At 38.5% G+C, this 20,699-nt stretch overlaps 1 protein-coding gene and 3 non-coding genes across 4 annotated transcripts; 2 read left to right on the top strand and 2 right to left on the bottom strand.

Moving 5' to 3' along the window:
• Window positions 1-952: 952 nt before the first annotated feature.
• LOC145071573 (small nucleolar RNA R71) lies at window positions 953-1,059 on the bottom strand. Its single transcript, XR_013690579.1, has one exon. It is a non-coding gene; the product is annotated as a small nucleolar RNA R71 (small nucleolar RNA).
• Window positions 1,060-2,253: 1,194 nt separating this feature from the next.
• On the top strand, window positions 2,254-2,742 carry LOC145067666 (DNA damage-inducible protein 1-like). Its single transcript, XM_079014753.1, has one exon. The coding sequence runs from the start codon at window positions 2,254-2,256 to the stop codon at window positions 2,740-2,742; it is 489 nt and encodes a 162-aa protein (XP_078870879.1).
• A 14,968-nt stretch (window positions 2,743-17,710) lies between these two features.
• On the bottom strand, window positions 17,711-17,783 carry TRNAV-UAC (transfer RNA valine (anticodon UAC)). Its single transcript has one exon. It is a non-coding gene; the product is annotated as a tRNA-Val (tRNA).
• A 433-nt stretch (window positions 17,784-18,216) lies between these two features.
• TRNAV-UAC (transfer RNA valine (anticodon UAC)) lies at window positions 18,217-18,289 on the top strand. Its single transcript has one exon. It is a non-coding gene; the product is annotated as a tRNA-Val (tRNA).
• The last annotated feature ends 2,410 nt before the right edge of the window (window positions 18,290-20,699 follow it).

The following is a 20,699-nucleotide window of genomic DNA, read 5'->3' on the forward strand; positions in this document are numbered from 1 at the left end:
AATTTAAAATTAGGTGTAGCTATTTCCATGCATTAAGTTTTTGGCGACGTTGCCGGGGAACACCCATTTTAGTTGTTAATTTATTTTCTTTAGGTTAATAGATCCTTTTGTGGGGTAAAACCTGCAAAAAGTGCTTAGTTTTTTTTTTCAAAACTGAACTCACGACGTGAGATTTTAAGGCTCACGCTGTGAATCCAGTTGTTTTACTTTTTCGTTGTTTTTGTTCAGTTTTACGCTTTTATTTTTGTTTATTTTGTAGTAGTTCATGACCAGAGGTTCCAACACGCATTTGGTGCCACCATTTGAAAATCCAGAGTCATCCATTCACTAAAAGACAGATAAGAATGCAGGAATGAACGAAACACCAAAGAAGTCACCTTTCAAGGATCTCAAATCAGTCTTTGGAAAGAAGTCAAGAAAGAAAGTGGGAGAGTCAAGTACATCATCAAAGGACAAAAGCAAGGTAGAAGGCTTTGATCAAATATCTAACCCACAAGAATTCGAGTACGACTCCGAGCTTGAATTTGCATTAGAAAGGAGTGAACCCGGAGACGAGCCAGAAAGCGAAGTGGCAAATATTGCGGATATGTCCACGAGAGCATACAAGAAGCGGATAAGAGACGATGTTGGTCCCGGTCTAGTACAACCAACAATTCCCGCCACTGCGACATTCGAGTTGAAAGGAAACATTCTTGCTACATTTAAGGATGTACCATTTTATGGAAAGGACCATGAGGATGCTTACAAGCACTTAGATGAAGTCAATGACATTGCGGACTATTTCAATATCCCAAATGTTCCAAGAGAGACTGTGTTGTTAAGGATGCTTCCCGTTACTTTTAAAGAAGCTGCAAGAGATTGGTTGAAAGCACTTCCACCCAGTGCAATTACTTCTTGGGCACAGATGCATGAGCAATTCTTGGAACAATTTTGCCCACTATCAAAAATATCTAAACTCAAGAAGGCAATAGCCAACTTTGAGAAAAATCTGGGTGAATCACTTTATGAGGCATGGGAGCGTTATAAGGAGTTGCTAAGGAATTGTCCTCAAAGTGACCTCAACATACAACAAGAAGTATCTATCTTTTATGACGGGTTGAATGTCATGACAAGGCAACTCCTTTATTCTCAAGGGATACTTACTAAGAAAAATATGGGTGAAGTAAAGGAGTTGATTGAAGAGTTCTCAAAGAATTCTCGTGAGTACCACTATCCAAGAAATGAAGGAGCAAAAGGAATTGGGGGAGGCAATTCTGAAGACATGGCTGTTGTACTAGCTATGTTTGACATCATGGATAGAAGAATGACCAAGGTGGACCAGTCAATTCATGCTATTAGAGTTGGATGTGAAAGATGCAATGATCCACACTTGACAAAAGAATGCAACTTAGATAAACAAGGAAATAAAAAGGCTCAAATTTGTTATTCTAGTGGGGATAAATATGATGAAGATTGGAGAAACCCCAAGAAGGAGTGGTTTCCATATGAAGAGTACAAGAAGAAAAAAGAAGAAAATATAGGCAGACGGGTCGAGGTTTCTACCAAAAGGAACAACCACCAGCCGAAAAGAAAGTTGATTTAGAAAATGTGTTAGCTCGTTTTATGGAGGCTTCTGGAAAAAGGCATGATGAAACGGATGCAGTGATAAGGGAACATTAGAATATCATGAAGGAACAACAAGCTTTGCTAAGAAATCACCAAGCATCGATCCATAACATTGAAGTCCAACTAGGTCAACTAACTACTCTCGTACAAGATAAGTTATCTCCAAAAATCCCCGAGAAAAAACCTCATTCGCAAGTCATGATGATTGAAACTGAAGAAGAGGCTATTTCTGAGTTCCTAGAAGCACTAGAAGTAGAGCCACAACCGTCCGAAGCAAAGCCAAAAAAGTCAAAAGTCGAAGAAAAAATTTCTGCTGAAACACCAAACTCATGACTTGAGCCTTTAAAGCTCACGAAGTGGACCGAGTTTGAACAGAAAAATTCAGCAAAAGTTTCAGCTTATCGTCCCCCTTCACCGTTTTCGTCCTGAGTTAATAGTCATCCACTGGAACAGGAGCATTTGGAATTTATGAAGCAAGGAAAGGGAATTCCAATAAATACTCCTTTTATTGAATTGTTGTCTAAAATTCCCGAATATGCAAGGTTTTTACAAGAGTTGATAGATACTCGTCAGCATTTGAAGAAAAATTCCAAGGTAGTTCTTAGTGAGCAGAGTTCAAAGGTTGTATTGGGGTAGTTACCAAAGAAGATGGGAGATCATGGACGCCTCACTCTTCCTTGCGAATTTGGGAATAATTTTAAGACTTATGCTTTAGCCGATTTTGGGGCTTGCATAAATTTAATGCCTTTTTCATTTTACCAAAAGCTCAATACTCTAAAGTTAGAGGCTACAAGAATGACCATTCACATGGCAAACCGTTCAGTGACACATCCTAGGGGCATTGTGGAAGACGTCTTAGTAAAAATTGGGAAATTTTTTTTTCCAATTGATTTTGTGGTTATGGACATGAAAGAAGATCATGATGTTCAAATCATCTTGGGTCTGCCTCTACTTAATATTGCTAGTGCCTTGGTTGATATTCGTGAATCCAAGCTTACCTTGAGAGTGGGAGATAATGAAGTTACTTTTGGAATAGAGGATGGTTTCCAAGGAAGTGATGTTCAAGTTGAAGTTTTTAATATTGATAAAGAAGAAGATGAACTTGAAGATTGGAGAAACTTATGGAAGAAGAACTAAAGACAATTCAACAAGTCAAACATAACAAACCAAGAGCATCCGTTCCATTGGTGTTTGAAGTAATTGCTTATACAAATCCAACTTCTTGGGTGAGTGAGGAAAATGAAGATTTATCAAGTGACGAGGACGAGCTTACTTCTAAGGAAACAAGTTTAGCAGTGGATGAAAGATGGTTCCCATAGAGCAAAGAAATGAAAATTTGGAAAATAAAGGGATCAAACGCAAGCTTGAAGTAAATGAAGTGAAGGCTAAGAAAGAAAACTCCAAAAGGACGTATATTAGATGAGTCCAAGCATACAAAAGGAGATGGAAGGAGCAAAAGATTCAAATGGTGATGGACACTCCGGATAATTAAACGTGAGGTGGAACGGAGTCCGACTCATGACTCTAAGAAAAAGAAGCGCTTCTCAAGAGGCAACCCGAGCTCGATTTGAAATTTCTTTTCGTTTTGCCTTTAGTTTAGTTTTTGCATTTTTAGTTTTTTTAGGATAATTGATCATCTAATAATCTTATGAATGGTAAAAATACAGTGTGGGGTTCCTAAAAATTAAGTGGTAAAACGATTTAAGGTTTTTAATATAAATGGTATTATTTTTACAGTCAGAAGCGAACTCACGACGTGAGCCTTCAAGCTCACGACGTGAGCTATAGTATGATACAGGTGGGACAAATTTTGCTCTCATATTTTCGCCCAACATTTTTTAGCCCAAATTATAATCAATTAAATGGCCCGAATGTTTTAGCCCACTTTCGAACTCACGACGTGAGCAAGACAAAAATCGGGACCACTGGCTTAAATAAATCAGAACAAAATTGACCACCATTTTCTAATCCCACGAACGACGACAACCCTATGGTCCCTCCACATACTCGATTTTCGCCAAATCCAACACAAATAACCTTTGTGCTTACGTCATCTTCAAACTAAGGTAAATAACTCCTACTTTTAGTGCTTAATTTTGACTAATTTGTTGATTTAAGGGTTAGGGTTTGTAATATGTGTGAATGTCGAAATCATGTCTTAAATATGTGATTCATCTACTGCATGTTGCCTAAATGTGCTTAGAAGTGACTTATTAGTAAACCCCAAAAAGGATTTAAGCCCGCTTTTTAATCTAGCGTGGACGATTTTTGCTGAAGACAAAGAACTCACGACGTGAGCTTCAAGACTCACGACGTGAGTCCTGGGTACTGAGTCTAATGTTTTATGTTAATCTGCCTAATATGTGGAATGTTTTGTTTGGTTTATCTTGTTTATTTGTTCTTGCAGAAAAATGGCTTTCAAGAGTTCAAATGAAAATTTTCAAGGCCATGTGTCATCCTGCCACATATTGTACCGACTTCCCATGGACATGCCTACCTCTGTTCTCACTAATTCCACAAACAAACTGGGGTGGTTACACAACACGGAATTTTCCATCTCCCCGAGGATTGACTGGGTACAATTTAGGGAGATTGGGTTGATGGAGAAAATGGCTCCATTCTTGACAAAACAATTTTATGTGGATGATTTTTCTTTCACCTGTAATGGGTGGAGAAATCTATTCGCTATTAGTGAGTCGGTTTATCAAGAACTATGTTTTGAGTTCTTTCATTCTGTTTCCTTTGAAGGAGCTACTGTTGATCCTTTTTACCCTAGGGCTTTGGTTTTCCGCCTAGATTGCGAGTTCAGGGAATGCAGCCTCGCAGAGTTTGCAAGGCGGATGGGAATATATGAAGAGCATGAAACACGGTTACCGATATTTGAGCTCTTCTTAAGGTCTGTAGCCCGAGAGTATTTACCGAGTGCATCTGGAAAAGACTTTTGGTGTTCGATTGCAAATGAAGCTTTTCACTCGAGTGTTTCATAGGAAAGCCATATTAGATCCCCGATCCACCGACTACTTCACCGATTGATCACTTTTTCAATCAATCATAAAAGGCATGGGGACAAAGTAACAAGCTTGAATCTCTTTTTCTTATGGAGCATGGTCACACCAGGAGTTTTCTGCAATATTCCCTATCATTTGGCTAACTATTTGGGTAGTAAAGCTGTCATTTCACGAGCTAGTAGCCCCATTAATGGGGGTCATTTCATTACCCGCCTGGCAAAATTTTATGGTCTTCTTACACCTCATTTGACCTGGACTTTGACATGCAAGCCTAGAGATGATCTTACTATGGGTTTTTTGGAGTCTATGTGTGTGGTACTAAACATGGGGTCGCATTGAAGCATACCGATAGATGATGTTGAACAACCACACGAACAACCCGAACAAAAACCGAGGCCACAAGGGAGGAGAAATGTAAGAGGAAGAAGAGATAGAGGACAACTGGTGCAACATAATGCACCCATGGGAGGAGCCACTTTTGGAGGCAATATGTCGGGATATTTTGATCAATTGTCTTAAGTGTTAACTGGATCGACAGGACGGTAGAAAATATGGTTAGACATTTGAATGTTGAGCAACCACCTCACTTGGGAAGTCACTACCCAATTATCCCAATGTGGAGTGAGTATCAAAATCGTGGAAGAGACAAGGCCGGAACGAGTGGAGCAAATGAAGATGATTAGATTATTTTTTAGCTTATTTAGTTTTATTTTTAGTTTGTTTGATTTTTTTTGGTTTTTTTGAGATTTTAAGAATTTTAAATTGGTTATGTTCTTGTTTACTTCTTTGGTTATTATTTTCAGATTTGCTAGGAATCGTGGGAAAGGGATGTCGAGATATGAGTGCAAAAACGTGTAGCCGAGAGTCTAGAGTCGAGAGTTAAGACCCACAATTAAAAATAAGTGTGGGGTGAGTCAAGAGAGAAGAGTCATAAAAATAGAGTTTAATGAGGGTCTTAATCCATTAAGACAAATGGGTTGAAGTGCACACATTAAAAGAAGAATCGGAGGAAATAAGTTTTCTGTCCGCCCAGTTCTCACAACGTGAGCCCTTAATACTCACATCATGAGCTCGTTACTGAGGGTTCCCAGATTACGCGTATTTGCGACCTCACGTCGTGAACTTTACCATATCATGTCGTGAGTCTTAAATTTTCACGAAATAGAAGACTTTTCATTCATGTTTATTACATGGGTCACCACCATCCTTCTTGGAATTATTATGAAGATTATTATGACTTAATTTCTCAACCATGCAATGTGGTGTATGCTTTCCCACATTGTTCTTACGCTTTGGAGATTTTTCTGCACCACAATTGTTGAAGATTGAAGTTTCGATTCCATATTTTTCTCAGCATATTTTCATATCTCACGTGTTGAAGATCCAAGTTCCATAATAGAAGAAATTCGTATTCAAGATGCACAACTTATCCACGCATTTGGAGTTCAGTCATGCCATCCCAGGGGAGTCTGTTCCTTTTTCTCCCTTTTATTGCTTTTAAATTATTTTATGTATACAATGAGGGCATTGTATGTAATAAGTTTGGGGGAGGGGGTAGAAAAAGTAAAATGCTAGAAAATTAAAAAAAAAGTTAAAAATTTTAAAAATTTTAGACATAGATTTGGAATAATAATCTAAAATTAAATCTAGTAATAATATTTTAAACTTAAGTTTCTAGTATAGTGTGGGATGATCAAATGCAAGCTCAAATGTTTAACCGAGCCAACATATGTTATAGTATATTTGTGGCTTCCCATTTCTACTCAAAAGTCATGAGTTATGAAAATGTAATCTGGTAGTTTATATGGAGTAATATGTTTTGCACCCGAAACCTGAAATCTATCCAGGAAAGTTTATGTAGTCATTGCACTTAGACTAATAGCTTTAGCCAATAAAGGTTAAAGTTAAGCTCCCTTGATTAAGCATGTAGGTTTTGAGAGGAAAAAGTGAGTTATAAAAAAAAGAGAAATTACTGAAAAGTGAAAAAATTGAAGAATTTTGGATCTATAAAGTATGAAGATCAAAAGATCAAAATTCCAAAGAATCAAAAATTGAAGATACCAAAAATCAAAAAGGTCGTGAATTCAAAAAAAAAAATCAAAGACCAATTATTCAAAGAAGTGAAGAATTCCAAGAGCTCCATTGGGGTATCTAAAATTGTAATTTCTAGTTTATGTATGCTTGGGTAGCTTAACCAAAAATACCTTGAGGTTAAGAAAGATTTTTGAGGATTGATTCGGAGGGTTGCAGAAATGAGTATCATATAAGCTAAGGGGTGAAGTTTCATGAGGAATGTGCGTATTTAGGATTGGGAGGTTATTAGGAGAATTAGACACAATTATGCACATTGAGGTCTTGGTAGAATGGCTGAGTTCAAAATGGATTCTTCTATGTGATGCTAATGATGAAGGTTTAAATTAAAAATAATTAGTTTTGCTTGAGGGCAAGCAAAAGATAAGTGTGGGGTATTTTGATATTGCCATATTTATACATATTTTTAGGAAATATTTAATTACAACTTATAAGGTTAATTTATATTTTGCAGCCCAAAAGAAGACATTTTGAAGAAAATGGACTAAAAGCGTTAAAGAATGGAACTTTGGAGGATAAAGGCTTCAAAGATGAAACTTCCAAAAAAACACGTTCTCACGACGTGAGTGTTAAAGGCTCACGTCGTGAGTTAGGACTTTCCATAAGATAAACATTCCGAATCTAGAGTCCTTGTCAAACACGGATAACAACGATCTCATGATGTGAGATATCTTTGCTCACGACGTGAGTATGGATATTTCAAAATTTATATATAGACCTTGATCCCTACGGTTTTGAGAGGTTGGCTGACTTAGAGAGTTTCCAGAAGTCGAAAATCAGAGAGTTTGAAGTCTAGGGAATTGGTTTGTGTTGGGTCAAAATATGGTTTATACTTTGCTTTTCTGGGCAAATGTATTTTTCTGTAATATTTTTGGAGTTTACGGTCATGTTTACGGTTGAGTTTACGGCCGTAAACCCATTTACGGCCCAAGTTCAGTTAGCCCATACTCCCAAGTATAAATATAGGTGTTAGGGTGTGAGGAACAGATTGATGAAACCTAGAGATTGTACGGCCAAAAGAGAGAGAGGAAGAGAGAGCGTATTGTGTGAGAGAATCTATTGTAAGGAATTTCATTCATATCATCAATACAATCAAGATTCTTAATATTCTTCATCTCCTTCTCTTCTTATTGTGATCTGGCATCATCCGTTTGATTGGGATTCCGCACCATCAAACGGATCTGATTGATACACAAGCAAATTAGGGACTTACAATTGGTATCAAAGCCAAGTTGTATCAGTCAATTTTGTCAGATTTGGGGCATTATTTGATCTTATTTTCGAAATATTCTTGCGTTTTTGGATAGATCTCGCAAAAATAAGGGGGGTTAGTTCTGCGTGTTTTTCATAAAAAGGGTTTTTGATCGAGTTTTGGAGCTTCAAAGTCGAAAAATCGGTGTTTTTGGTCGGAGTTTGCGGCCGGTGGCTAGGGTTTCGGAGTTCACGGCCGGAAACTGTTCACGGTCGCCGGAGGATTGTGGCCGGTGTTTGCGGTCCGAGGAGTTCACGGCCTCCGTTTGCGGTCCGAGGAGTTCACGGCCGGTCCGAGCTTGCGGTCTTCGGTTTACGGGCTCGCACCTCGGCCTCGCAAGAAGCAGTCTTCGGTTTACTACACTTATTACCGAGATGAATATAGCTGGGATCTTCTTGTCTAAATCTGAGATAAACAAAAAGCTATTGAATTCACTTCCAAAATCGTGGGATATGGACGTGGCTACCATCAAGAAGACAAAAGATCTCAATCGTCTTAGTCTTGCTAATGTAATTGAAGAACTTGATGCTTTGAAGTGTGGAAATACAATGAGTTATGCAAACATCTCGGTCAATGAAGTTTCAGGTTCTCACTCATGTGAAGTTTCATGTACACTATCTAGAGAAGATATGATTAAATTTCTTCGGGAACAAATTGATTTATTAAAAAGAGAAGTTGAGGACCTGAGATATGAAGGATATCAACTCAGGAAACGACAGAAACCCCTGAATGCTGAATTAGAAGCAAAAACCAAGGACTTTAGGAAGCTTCAGGAAGAGTATAGCAACAAGTGTGAAAATTATGACTATATTAAGAGACAACTTGTTGCTGTAACTGAAGAACTTGACACTTTGAAAATTAAGTGTGTAAAAACAGACGTTAGTTTCAAAAATTATACTGTGTCAAGTCAGACAGTCGAATCATTATTTGAAACCCAATTAAAGTTCAAACAAAACCAACAAAAGGGTTTATGATACGATAATGTACCTCCTCCTTTCAATCATGCATATTAGTATCACCCATTAACCAAAGAGGAGATTGCCAACGAACCATTCATGGTTTATGTTCCCACTTCCATTCGGGAACCTCCAACGGCTGCAACTTACCATGCGGTCTCTGGTGCTCGGCCTTAACCCTACGGCAGGTTAAGCACCTCTCCTCAAACCACGCAACATCCCTCTTCATACATGGCCACCAATACTCTCTCCTCATATCTAAATACATCTTAGTGGCCCCAAGATGGATCGAGAATTTCAACCGATGAGCCTCTTCCATCAAAATGGTACGCGTCCCTCCCACAAACGGTACCCATATACGCCCCTGAAATGTCATAAGCCCCCGACCATCGGTAACGAACTCTGATACCAATCCAACAACTCGCTCTCTCTTCTGGTTCTCCGATCTCACGGCCTCAGCCTGTGCTCCACGAATGGCGTCCAACACCGGAGCCATCACGGTCAACCGCAAACATACATCCCGGAATGGGGCGCTCTCCGCCCTACGAATCAGGGCGTCGGCTACCACATTAGCCTTGCCCGGATGGTACATGATCTCACAATCATAATCCTTGACCACATCCAACCACCTCCTCTGCCGCATATTTAGGTTAGGCTGATCCATCAAATACTTCAGGCTCTTATGGTCCGTGTATATCGTACACCGAACCCCATACAGATAGTGACGCCAAATTTTGAGGGAGAACACCACTGCCCCCAACTCTAGATCATGGGTGGGATACCTCGTCTCATGAGGCTTCAGCTGCCTCGATGCATATGCTATCACATGCCCTCTCTGCATCAGCACCGCTCCCAACCCCAAGATCGACGCATCACAGTATACCACAAAGTCCTCCATGCCCACAATGACACAGACATCACCCATCGCAATAGGAACCAAATCAATCGGGAACTCAACACCGAAAATCTCGAATACGCACCCACGGATCACCTCCGTGGCATATATCACTCTCTCGTCAGCTATGGAAACTCTCAAAGGCCGACTCAACGCCTCACGACTAATACTGATATTCTGACTAAAAGCCAAAGATACAAAAGATCGACTTGCACCTGAGTCAAATAACACCAAGGCAGGTACATAATTCACAAGAAAAGTACCTACGCATAACATAATATAAGCATAATATCTCAACATCAAAATAAATACACGAAAGAATACATACCAGCCACGACATCGGGCGCTGCGCGGACCTCCTCCGCGGTCAACTGAAAGGCTCTCCCTCGTGCCCTCGGCGTCTCGGCCTTCGCTGGCCGACTCTCGGTAGCTCTGATGGCGGCAGGGGCAGATCCCTGAGCTGATCCCTACAACTGCGAACACTCTGCCTTCCGGTGTCCGGTCTGGTTGCAGTGAAAACACACTGCAAACCTCTTGGGGCAGTCCTTGGCCATATGTCCCTCCTTGCCACACTTGTAGCAAGATCCAGCTCTACAAACTCCATCATGACCCTTGCCGCACTTTCCACAAGTGCGGCCCTTCTGGCTCCCTGATTTGGGATCAGCGGGCTTGGCCCACTTGGCTGCCGGCTGGGACTGTGCCGGTCGCCGATCCCTCCCCTGAGACTCCGCCTCCTCCCTAGCCTTAGTCTCTAGCTCAATCTCCCTCTTCCGGGCATTTTCCTGAAGCTCGGCAAATGTCCGGTACGAGGAGTTCTCCATGAACTCCCGAATGTCTCTCCTCAAGATACTCAAATATCGGTTCATACGTGCCTGCTCAATGGACACGTGCTCAGGGCAGAACATCGCCCTCTCGTGGAACATCCTGGTAATCACCGTAACAGACTCAGTACCCTGCTTGAGGGTCAGAAACTCCTGGGCCAAACGCTTCCTCTCCGCCTGGGGAACGTACTCATCTCGGAACATGGCAGTGAACCTCTCCCACGTCACTGCCGCAAGCTCAGCAGGCGTAAAGTGCGCCGTCACAAACTTCCACCAGTCCTTCGCTCCCAAGCGAAGCTGGTTCAGCGCGAACCGGACTCTCAAATGCTCAGGAGATGAGCAAGTAAAGAAACACCCCTCTATGTCTGAAATCCATGTCATAGCCGCCACCGGGTCCTGGGTCCCGTCAAACTCTGGCGGTTTTGTGTTGCTGAACTCTCGGAACAGCAACGCATCACCACCCTGCGGCCTCGCGGCAGCAATAGCTGCGGTGGCTGCTGCAACAGCAGCCTCAGAAAGAGCAGCATAACGCTCTTCGAAAGTCTCAATCAATGTGGTCTTAATAGACCCGAACATCTCTGGTATCTTTGCCCTGATAGCCGCAGCCACCTCCTCATGGATGATCCGGTGGATCTCCTCATCACTGGCCCCACTGCTCTCAGGCATAAGACGTGTCCCCACCATGATCTACCTCTGAAATACAACATACGATAAATTAGAATCCATTCGAGCATACTCACACTCGACAACTCATCCCTCCTTGATCCTTGGCATTCCAAAGATTCTTACTTGGGCTGTACACCGCCTCGGTGCTTTCAGTAGTACGGGCCCAATACTACTGTCCGCACCGTATCAGAATACACCCCAAGTCCTCCTCTTCGGATCCCAAGTTCCAAGTACTCTATTATGCATAATCCACTCTCTAACAGATCTATCATAAGCTCCTCGCTGCTACCTACTCACTCTCAAGCATCTCATAGCATCTCACCTCTCCCTAGGCTAAGGCATCACAAATCAGGCCACTCTAGTACTAATAGGAATACCTAGCCTACTATAGCATGGGAATACATCATATCAATATCATAACACATAATATGAGGGTATCTTGGGAAATCACCGTTCGGGAGCGGACTGATCGTACACACGACTCTGCTCTGCGTTTTCCAAAAATATTTTACTTTTTTTGAAAATATTTCTCAGATCCTCAGTTTTAGTTCAAATACACCCGAAGGTGTACTCGAATCCCTCAAACCAAGGCTCTGATACCAACTTGTAACACCGTAAATTTCAAAACAATTTTTCTCATTTTATAAAAGCATAATTCATTTAGTATTCATAAAAACATCAGTGTCTGAAACTCAAATCCATAACATATAAAAATCCCAAGATCTCATAACATACAAATCCCGTGTGTGTACTGATCAGGCCGGCGTCTTCCCGCGGTCATCACTAGTACCTGAAACAAATAAAACCAAACACTATAAGCACAAAGCTTAGTGATTTCCCCAAAATACCACACATAGCACATATTAGCCACTCGAGGCTATAACTCTGTGGGTCCGTGGACCCTACTCTGTGAACCCTCTGGTTCTAACTCTGTGAACCTTCCGGTTCCAACTCTATAAACATGCACAACATAAATCACATAGAAATAATGCAGTACAACACATAACATACATATAGCATACAAATACTCTGTCACATAACTCTGATTACCTACTCAAGGTAAAGTATAGTGAGAAGACTCACCTCGCGTATCTCGATAACTCGCAAATCCATGAAATTACTAGTGCTCGATCTCCCGAGCTATAATCCTCCTATAACACAATACATCTCTAATTAACACTTTCCCAACTAAGGTTGACTAACCCTATCAAGTCAACACTGGTCAACGGTCAACTCAACTCGCCGAGTCTGGCATGGACTTGCCGAGTCTCTACGGGGACCCGATTCCTCTGAGTCCCTTCCGACTCACCGAGTCACTCACCCGACTCGGTTACTCAAAACCTGGTTCGAAATCACTGAACAACCCGTACAAACTCGTCGAGTCTGGAAATGGACTCGGCGAGTGCATTCCATGCGCAACCCCAAATGACCTTCTGAGGTCAGATCTGCTTCACTAACTTATAGATCCATTCCTTCCAAGCTTATTCATCACGTAAAGTTCATGTCTTGGCGCTCATAACACACCTAATGACTCATAAATGGTGTTTTGACCTCAAGCACCAAGACCCCAATCCAAAACCTCCATGGATTTATAAAAAGCTTGGACAAAGGGACACTCTGGACCTCCAAGGGTCCAGATCCAGAACCTAACTCGCTTAAGGGACCAAGGAAGCACTAGATCTAGCCACAAAAGGGCTCAATAAGCCCTAAATCAACATGAACATCACCATAATAGAGAATGGTTTGAAAAATAGTACCTGAAACATGATGTTCTGGACCTCAAATCTTCAGGAAGTTGATCCTCTTGTTTCCCCTTGGCTATTGCTTCCTTTCCCTTGCTAGATAACACCTCCAAGGTCAACAATGGCTCCTTATCTCACTCCAAACGCTCAAGCTCACTAGGGTTTCACTCTGGGGACTGGTGAGCACAAATGATGGCCATAAGGCCCTTTAAATAGGCCCCAAACTCGAGAAATTAGGGTTTCATTAAACAGCGCAGACTCGCCGAGTCCACCAATGTGACTCTTCGAGTCCGGTCATTTATCCGAGTGAGAAACCGCGTCTCTACTCGGCGAGTCTTCGCACCAACTCGTCGAGTTCTTCCACAAAACTCAAAATAAAATGAATAAATATAATACATGAAATTCCTGATGTTACATTATTATAACTTGTTTGTGGTCATTTGTTAGAATGAGCAGCTAAATCTAGTTGCTTTTGTTAGCTAGATGAAGCTGGAACTCATGGTTTGATTAAATAGATTTAGACTTTTCTTGTTGGTTAATGTCTTGTGTTTGATTGATTATACCTAGCATGCTTGATTTGATAACTAGATTGCTTAAACTTCTTATTATGTGTAGTTAGTGACCATTAATCTGCATGAATTTGAATACCTAGTAATTTAGTGAACATTAGATTATTAGAGCTAAGATCGAACCAATCTTAGTTAAGTAATTGAATTATTGAATTTCGTTGTGCTAGAGAACTCATATTATGAAAATAATTGTGTTTGTCAACTCAATCTTTCATAGCTCCAATTCTATTTAATAAATTGATTATGTGTTAAATTATGTGTGACCATACATAGCTCTACATAAATGAATTGAATATTAGTAAATTTGGAATTGAATTGCTAATAATATCTTAATTGGTAACCAACAGGAATTGTCATAATTAATATATAAACCATTAAGGGGAAGTGGATTTAAACTAACATAGTTGTTTTATTAGTTTGATAGTTGTTGATAAATTAAGTTCATCTAAACTTGCAAAATTAGATAAAAACCATTACTTTCCTAGAATCTTAGGTTAACTTAATAGTAGTTGGATTAATAAATTTAAAATCGTTCCTTGTGTTCGACCCCGACTTACTTAAACTACATTAGAATCCGACTAGGTACACTACGTAGGTGGAATTTAGTTAGTCAAGTTAGTTAGGTTATAAATTAAAAATTAGGTGTAGCTATTTGCATGCATTAGGTAGCTTCTTGGTAATCGCCTTTATTCAACAAGTTGTTCGGTTGCATGGTATTCCCCAGTTAATTATTTACAATCGAGTCAAGGTGTTCCTCAATGACTTCTAAAAGAAATTATTTCTCCACCAGGGCACTACTTTAAAGCATAGTATCACCTATCACCCGTGGGTGGATGGAAAAATAGAGGTGATTAATCATAGCGTTGAGATATATTTAAAGTGTTTTGCCTCGTCATGACCAAAATAGTGGGCGAATTAGCTATCGTGGCTGAAATGCTGGTATAACACATTGTACCACTCATCTATTCAGAGTAACCCCTTTAAATTTTTGTATGTTCGAGATCCTCCTTATTTGATTAACTATGATCAAAGCGTTGCGATTACATTTGAGGTGGACAATTATCTGTGGGAGCAAGATTTAGTTCTAGAGAAGCTAAAGGCACGACTAAAGCGTGCTCAATAGCTAATGAAGGCAAAAGCTAAAGGCAAAAGGAGGGATGTAGAGTTCGGGGTCGGTTTTTTAGTCTATTTGAAACTCAAACTGTATCGACAAGTTACAGTAGCAGGGAAGTGTAATGCAAAGCTCGCTCCTCGTTTTTATGGCCCTTTTAAAGTCATAGCTTGGATTGGGAATGTATCTTACCTTCTCAAGTTACCCAATTATGCTACCATACACCAAGTATTTCATGTGTCTCAACTTAAGAAGGTGGTTCGTGATATGTTAATAGTAACTAGTCTTCCAGAAGGTATGACATATCACATGGAAGTAGTGGTGGCTCCAAGCATGTGTTTAGCAGCAGGAAACGCCAAGGTGAACAAGAGTTACTAGTGAAGTTGAAAGGTCTATCGGAATCATAAGCAACCTTCGTGCAGAAAATTTCCATTCAGAATCAGTTTCCTTATTTCCACCTCGAGGACAAGGTGCGTTTTCAGGGGATGGGTACTGATATGAACTGAAAGAAGAAGTGGAGCCAAGTATACCATCGACGTAAAAGCAATTCCGCATGGGGTATTTACTATTTTTTTTATCTAGTAAGTCTTTTAATAGTTATCCTATGGTGATAGGTTTTTTGTTTTGGATTATGTTTCTTAGTTTTATGTTTCCTTATTTGAGATCCCTTGAGTCTCAAAGTTTTGGGCCCTATCTTTGTTTTCTTGAAGCATTACATTTCTAAGTGTTTTAGTTTGCGAGTTGGGTTCCATCAAATCCCTCTCCATTGGTGTATCTGACATCAACAAGTTAATAGTTACATTTAATCGCTTGTACACTTAGGTGACGCCCAACAGTATCAAGTGTTGCTCGCCCTCTATGAGGTTGAGGGTTCAAGTGTTGTCGTGGACAATATGTGAAATTAAGTGTTAGTTTAGGAGTAGATTCTACTTGTCGGTAAAAAAATAAAAAATCTATTTCCCCTAAATACCCTTGAACCATTTCCATCTTTCATCTGTTGAAGTTTCTGTTATTAGCCCATGCGTCTTAAACACTTCCTTTTTCCATTCGTAACAACATTGATCACATTGTTGAAAGGATTACGATAGTCTCTCCTGATCAATGAAACAAAAACTTCACAACTCGATTCTTCACATGGTGTGCCAACACATACAAAAATATTTGAACTTGTTTATCTACTTGGAGATACTTCGAGGCCTTCAGCGTTACACCCATCTGCAATGTATTACAAAGCTTTGAGAAAGTTGATCTATTCTTTCTTAGTTGATGAAGACATGTATCATCACTTTCATAGACTAACCTGTGCATATATTCTTTTCTCTAGGGGTCGAACATCTTGTAGCTAAGTCTACTTGGACACATATTTGAACATATACTAATATATGTTTACACTGATCGAATATACCAACTAACTAAATGAAGTATGTGAGCCCATAATGCACAAAATGCAGCAACTTTTATTTTTTATGTGTAGTCAATTTAAAGTTGAGCCAACACTGCAATATAAGTGAATAACCATCACTTTAAACATCATATGATATGCGATAGTAGTATTTAGTTATTTAACCAATAAAAGAAAGCTAGTATCTAACCAAAGATTTAAGGGAAATGGACCATAATAGTCCTTTTTTGGTGGTGTTTTTACCAAAAATAGGCAAGAAAATAGGTGTTTCCACATATAGACATCGATTCTGTAGAGCACCCCCGAGTGTTCGGCAGAATTGACTTAACCTCTGAGGAATTGATGTGGTGCGAAAAAAAAATATGAAGAACAATTTAGCGAAGCTACCTCCGAGGAATGAACATTTATTTCGAGCAATTAACTTATCCTCCGAGAAATGGATGTGACAAAAATTAGTAATAAATAAATAATATATGAACAACAATTCGTCGGAGCTACCTCCAAGAAATGAACTTCAATTTTTTTTGTCACATCGATTCCTCGAAGCATAAGTTAATTCATCGGAACAAAAGTTCATTCCTCGGAGGTAGCTTCGCATGGAATTGTTCTTCATATATATATATATATATATATATATATATATATATATATATATATATATATATATATATATATATATATGTGTGTGTGTGCGCGCCACATCGATTCCTCGGAGATTAAGTCAATTCCGCGGAGCACTCGGAGGTTGCTCTGCGGAATCCATGTCTATATGTGAAAACAGGGACGGATGCAAGAATACATACTAGATGTTGCCGAAATTGAAGTAGGTTTTGTCGATGCATGAAAAATAGGTTAAAAAATTGAATTTTTTCTTTCATTGCGTACAGTCTAAGTAGGTAATGCCGGTACCACACCGGAACACCAAGCGAAACCGCCACTGTGTGGAAGCACCCATTTTCTTGTCTATTTTTTTTGTAAAACACCATTAAAAAGTTTCTATTATGGTCCATTTCATGATTTAATACAACAAAAAATTTGATAACTTTTTGCATAAACCATTGCAACTGTGAAAAAAGGTTGTTTCTTCTTCTGATGTAAATGGGTTTTGAACTTGTGTCTTTTAAAAGAAGAAAAAAAAAATCTTTGAATATGAACAGAACCCATTTACTTGCTTCTTGAATCTTGATAAGTATGCAACAATCCAAGATTTCATGGATATTTACAATACGTATCTTCAAGATGTTTTGGGGAACTACGAAGGTAAAAACACAATTATACTGCATACTCATGGTGAGGGAATGTGCGTTAGTAACAACTTACAAGATACAACTATCAAATGCCCAAACAAGTATAGAATTTCATTTGCGAAATCAGATAAAATCATAAAATGGTTGTTTGATATAAACAATGAAGCAAATTCAGATCTGTCGATTTGAAACGATTAAGTCTTTATTATAATTTAACTTATCAGAATCAAACCATCTCATTCAAAATTTTAAATAACACGTGTGGATTGGCTTCAAGAGAGTTTTTTATTTTGTCCATGTTGAAGATAAAAAGGATGAAGTTGTGAGCGTTAAAAAAAATTAGAATGTTCCTGCCCGGGATCGAACCGGAGACCTTTAGCGTGTAAAGCTAACGTGATAACCACTACACCACAAGAACTTTGTTTTAATGATGAAAGATGTAATTATATAATCAAGAAAACATGATTCAGTAAGGAATGACATCCTTCCAATACTGTGAATTTCATTCGAAGCAACCCCTCGGTTTTTTATACCATTTTTCCCTTCAAAGATTATCACGATCCCGTGATAATCCTGATTGAATTGTGAAATAAACCTTCGATGCAGAGTAAATTGGATTGAACCATGGTGTGATGAGTGATCGTATGTAGAAAAAGATCGATTATGGATGTATATATTATCGATTGCACCTCTGATTATGTGATCGTGATTATCGATTGGAATGCACTGCTGATTTTTATGGGATCCTGATAATCTTAGAGTAAAATGGTATAAAAAGACGTGGGGTTGCTTGGGATGAAATTCACAGTTGAATCACATTCATAAAGAAAGCTCTCCCTACCAAACACAACGTTCTTGTGGTGTAGTGGTTATCACGTTAGCTTTACACGCTAAAGGTCTCCGGTTCGATCCCGGGCAGGAACATTGGTTTTTTTTCACTATCTCTTGTCAGCAACTAGGACAAAAAGAATTCCAGCGATTCGACGTGTCTTTATTTAATTAAGATGATTTGATTTGAATATAATAGAGAGTTAATTACCAATATTAATTATTCTATACTTGTAAATGATTTTTTTATCATTATCCACGCCAAACAACGGATGCGAATAGTTTTCTTAAAAGTTAATTTTCTAACGGCGAAAATAATTCTTACAGTAATTTGTTATAAAACATTCTAATTATTTTTTATATATATTAAGATAGATACATATTAAACCACACCATCTTACATTAATTTGGCATTATGATTTAAAAGGATTACCAATATCATCATTATACTTAACATCACATGTTAATGAATTAAATCATCGTTAATGGAAAATATCTATTGTATAATAGATATCTAGATTTCAATTTAGATTTTATATTTAATATTATATTTAAACTTTTATTATTTTTTTAAATAATTAAAAACCACCTCTTTTGAAAATTTTATTAGTTATAAGTTTTTTGATGAACTCATTTTGTTATATTGATTTAATTTTTATATTTAAAGATTAACCGATATTAATATTATAATTATCATCATATTTCAATGAATAATTTAATTATCATTAATTAAAAATCTTTTGAGTTGTAGTAGTAATGTAAAGAGTGTAGAAGGTAGGAAGCCTATGTATGAACAATGATTAATTTTATTTCTCACCAAGCTACTCTAGGGTGGGGTGGGTCTTGGTGGGGAAGTTATAAATACTTTACCGTACTTTGTATCCGGATATTTCATCTAATTTCCTCTGCGGTATTGGGCTTTAGCAGTATTTATCATGTACTTTTAAGGCCTAAGATGCTTGAAGAATTATTTTCATTCTTCAGTTATGTATGGAAAAATAGAAATAAAATGACCATAATTTTAGGTATTCAATTAATCGATCTTGTTAGGTATAGGTGTTTTTCTTCTAGTATTCAAGGTTCTTTATTTTGAGGGCGTATGTGATACTTGGGTTTCGGGAGGAGGAGATGTAAGAAAAATCATTAACTTGACGCTTAGCCCAAGTATCATATTTAGTTATTTGCTAAAATCGCCCTTTAGGGAGAATGATGGATTGTTAGTGTAGACGATTTGGAAGATATAATTGGAGGCCATGTATGGTTAGGTTCCATTTGTATATTTGGTGGAATTTGACAAATCTTAACCAAACCCTTCGCATGGGCTCGACGAGCACTTGTATGGTCTGAAGAGGCTAGGTTTACTTATCTTATAGTTTAGCGATTATACCTGTCTTTGGTTTCATTGCTTGTTGTTTTTAAATGTATAAGGTTCAAATAAAAATTTAATTATAATTAATATAACATTTCAATGAATCAATTAATGATCATTAGATAAAAACTCCTTTGAGTTGTAGTAATAAGGTGAAAAGTAATTGAAATTATGAATAATAAGAAAAATGTCTCTTATTATATATATATATATATATATATATATATATATATATATATATATATATATAATATGAAAATATTAGTATTTTTATTAATTGGTTCATTATTTAGATAATCAAAATTTATCAAATATTCAAACATTGAAAATGTAACATCGTAAATTTTCAAAAAAAAAAATCATTTTTAAAATCTCATAATTCTCATCAATACATTTCCCCAAAAACCCCCAAATTATTATTTATCAAAACACATATCCATAATCGATAAATAAAAATCCAGGATCCTCAAAACATAATTCCATCTCATGTGTATAATCAAGCCGACACCTTTCCGTGATCCCTAAAAGCACCTGAAACACATATCACACAACACGGTAAGAACGAAGCTTAGTGAGTTCCCCCAAAATACCACACACACAGATAGTTAGCCTCTCATGGCTATGTCTCGATAAGGACCCGCTGGTCATGTGTCTCAGTGAAGACTCTCCGGTCCCACAGCTCGGGTCGGACCCTCCAGTCCTGGTATATATCTCAATGAGGACCCTCCGGTCTCATAGCTCGGTTTGGACCCTCCGGTCATAACTCAATAGATCACATAACAACATACCGTATAAATCACAAAGACATAATGCATATTATCACAATACTCAATATAAGCACACAAGACCCTCCGGTCGCACAAATTACCACTCAAGGTAAGTATAGTGAGAAGACTCACCTCGTTAGCAAGCAAAGAAACTGAATACCCCTCGAACAGTCTAATCCCCGCCTACATGTAATAAGCATCTCTAATTAATACTTAAAGATCACAATTCTAAATAAACTCATGATAGTCCCTCTTTAACTCTTGGGATGGGTAAAAGACCATTTTACCCCTCCATGACCTCTATCCCTCAAGTTTGACCAAACCTTAAAGTCAATAGAAGTCAACACCCGAGTCAACAGTCCATGTTGAC

The sequence above is a fragment of the Lactuca serriola genome, chromosome 8, assembly GCF_051521515.1.
Source record: "Lactuca serriola cultivar US96UC23 chromosome 8, Lser_US96UC23_V15, whole genome shotgun sequence".
Taxonomy (NCBI): Eukaryota; Viridiplantae; Streptophyta; class Magnoliopsida; order Asterales; family Asteraceae; genus Lactuca; species Lactuca serriola.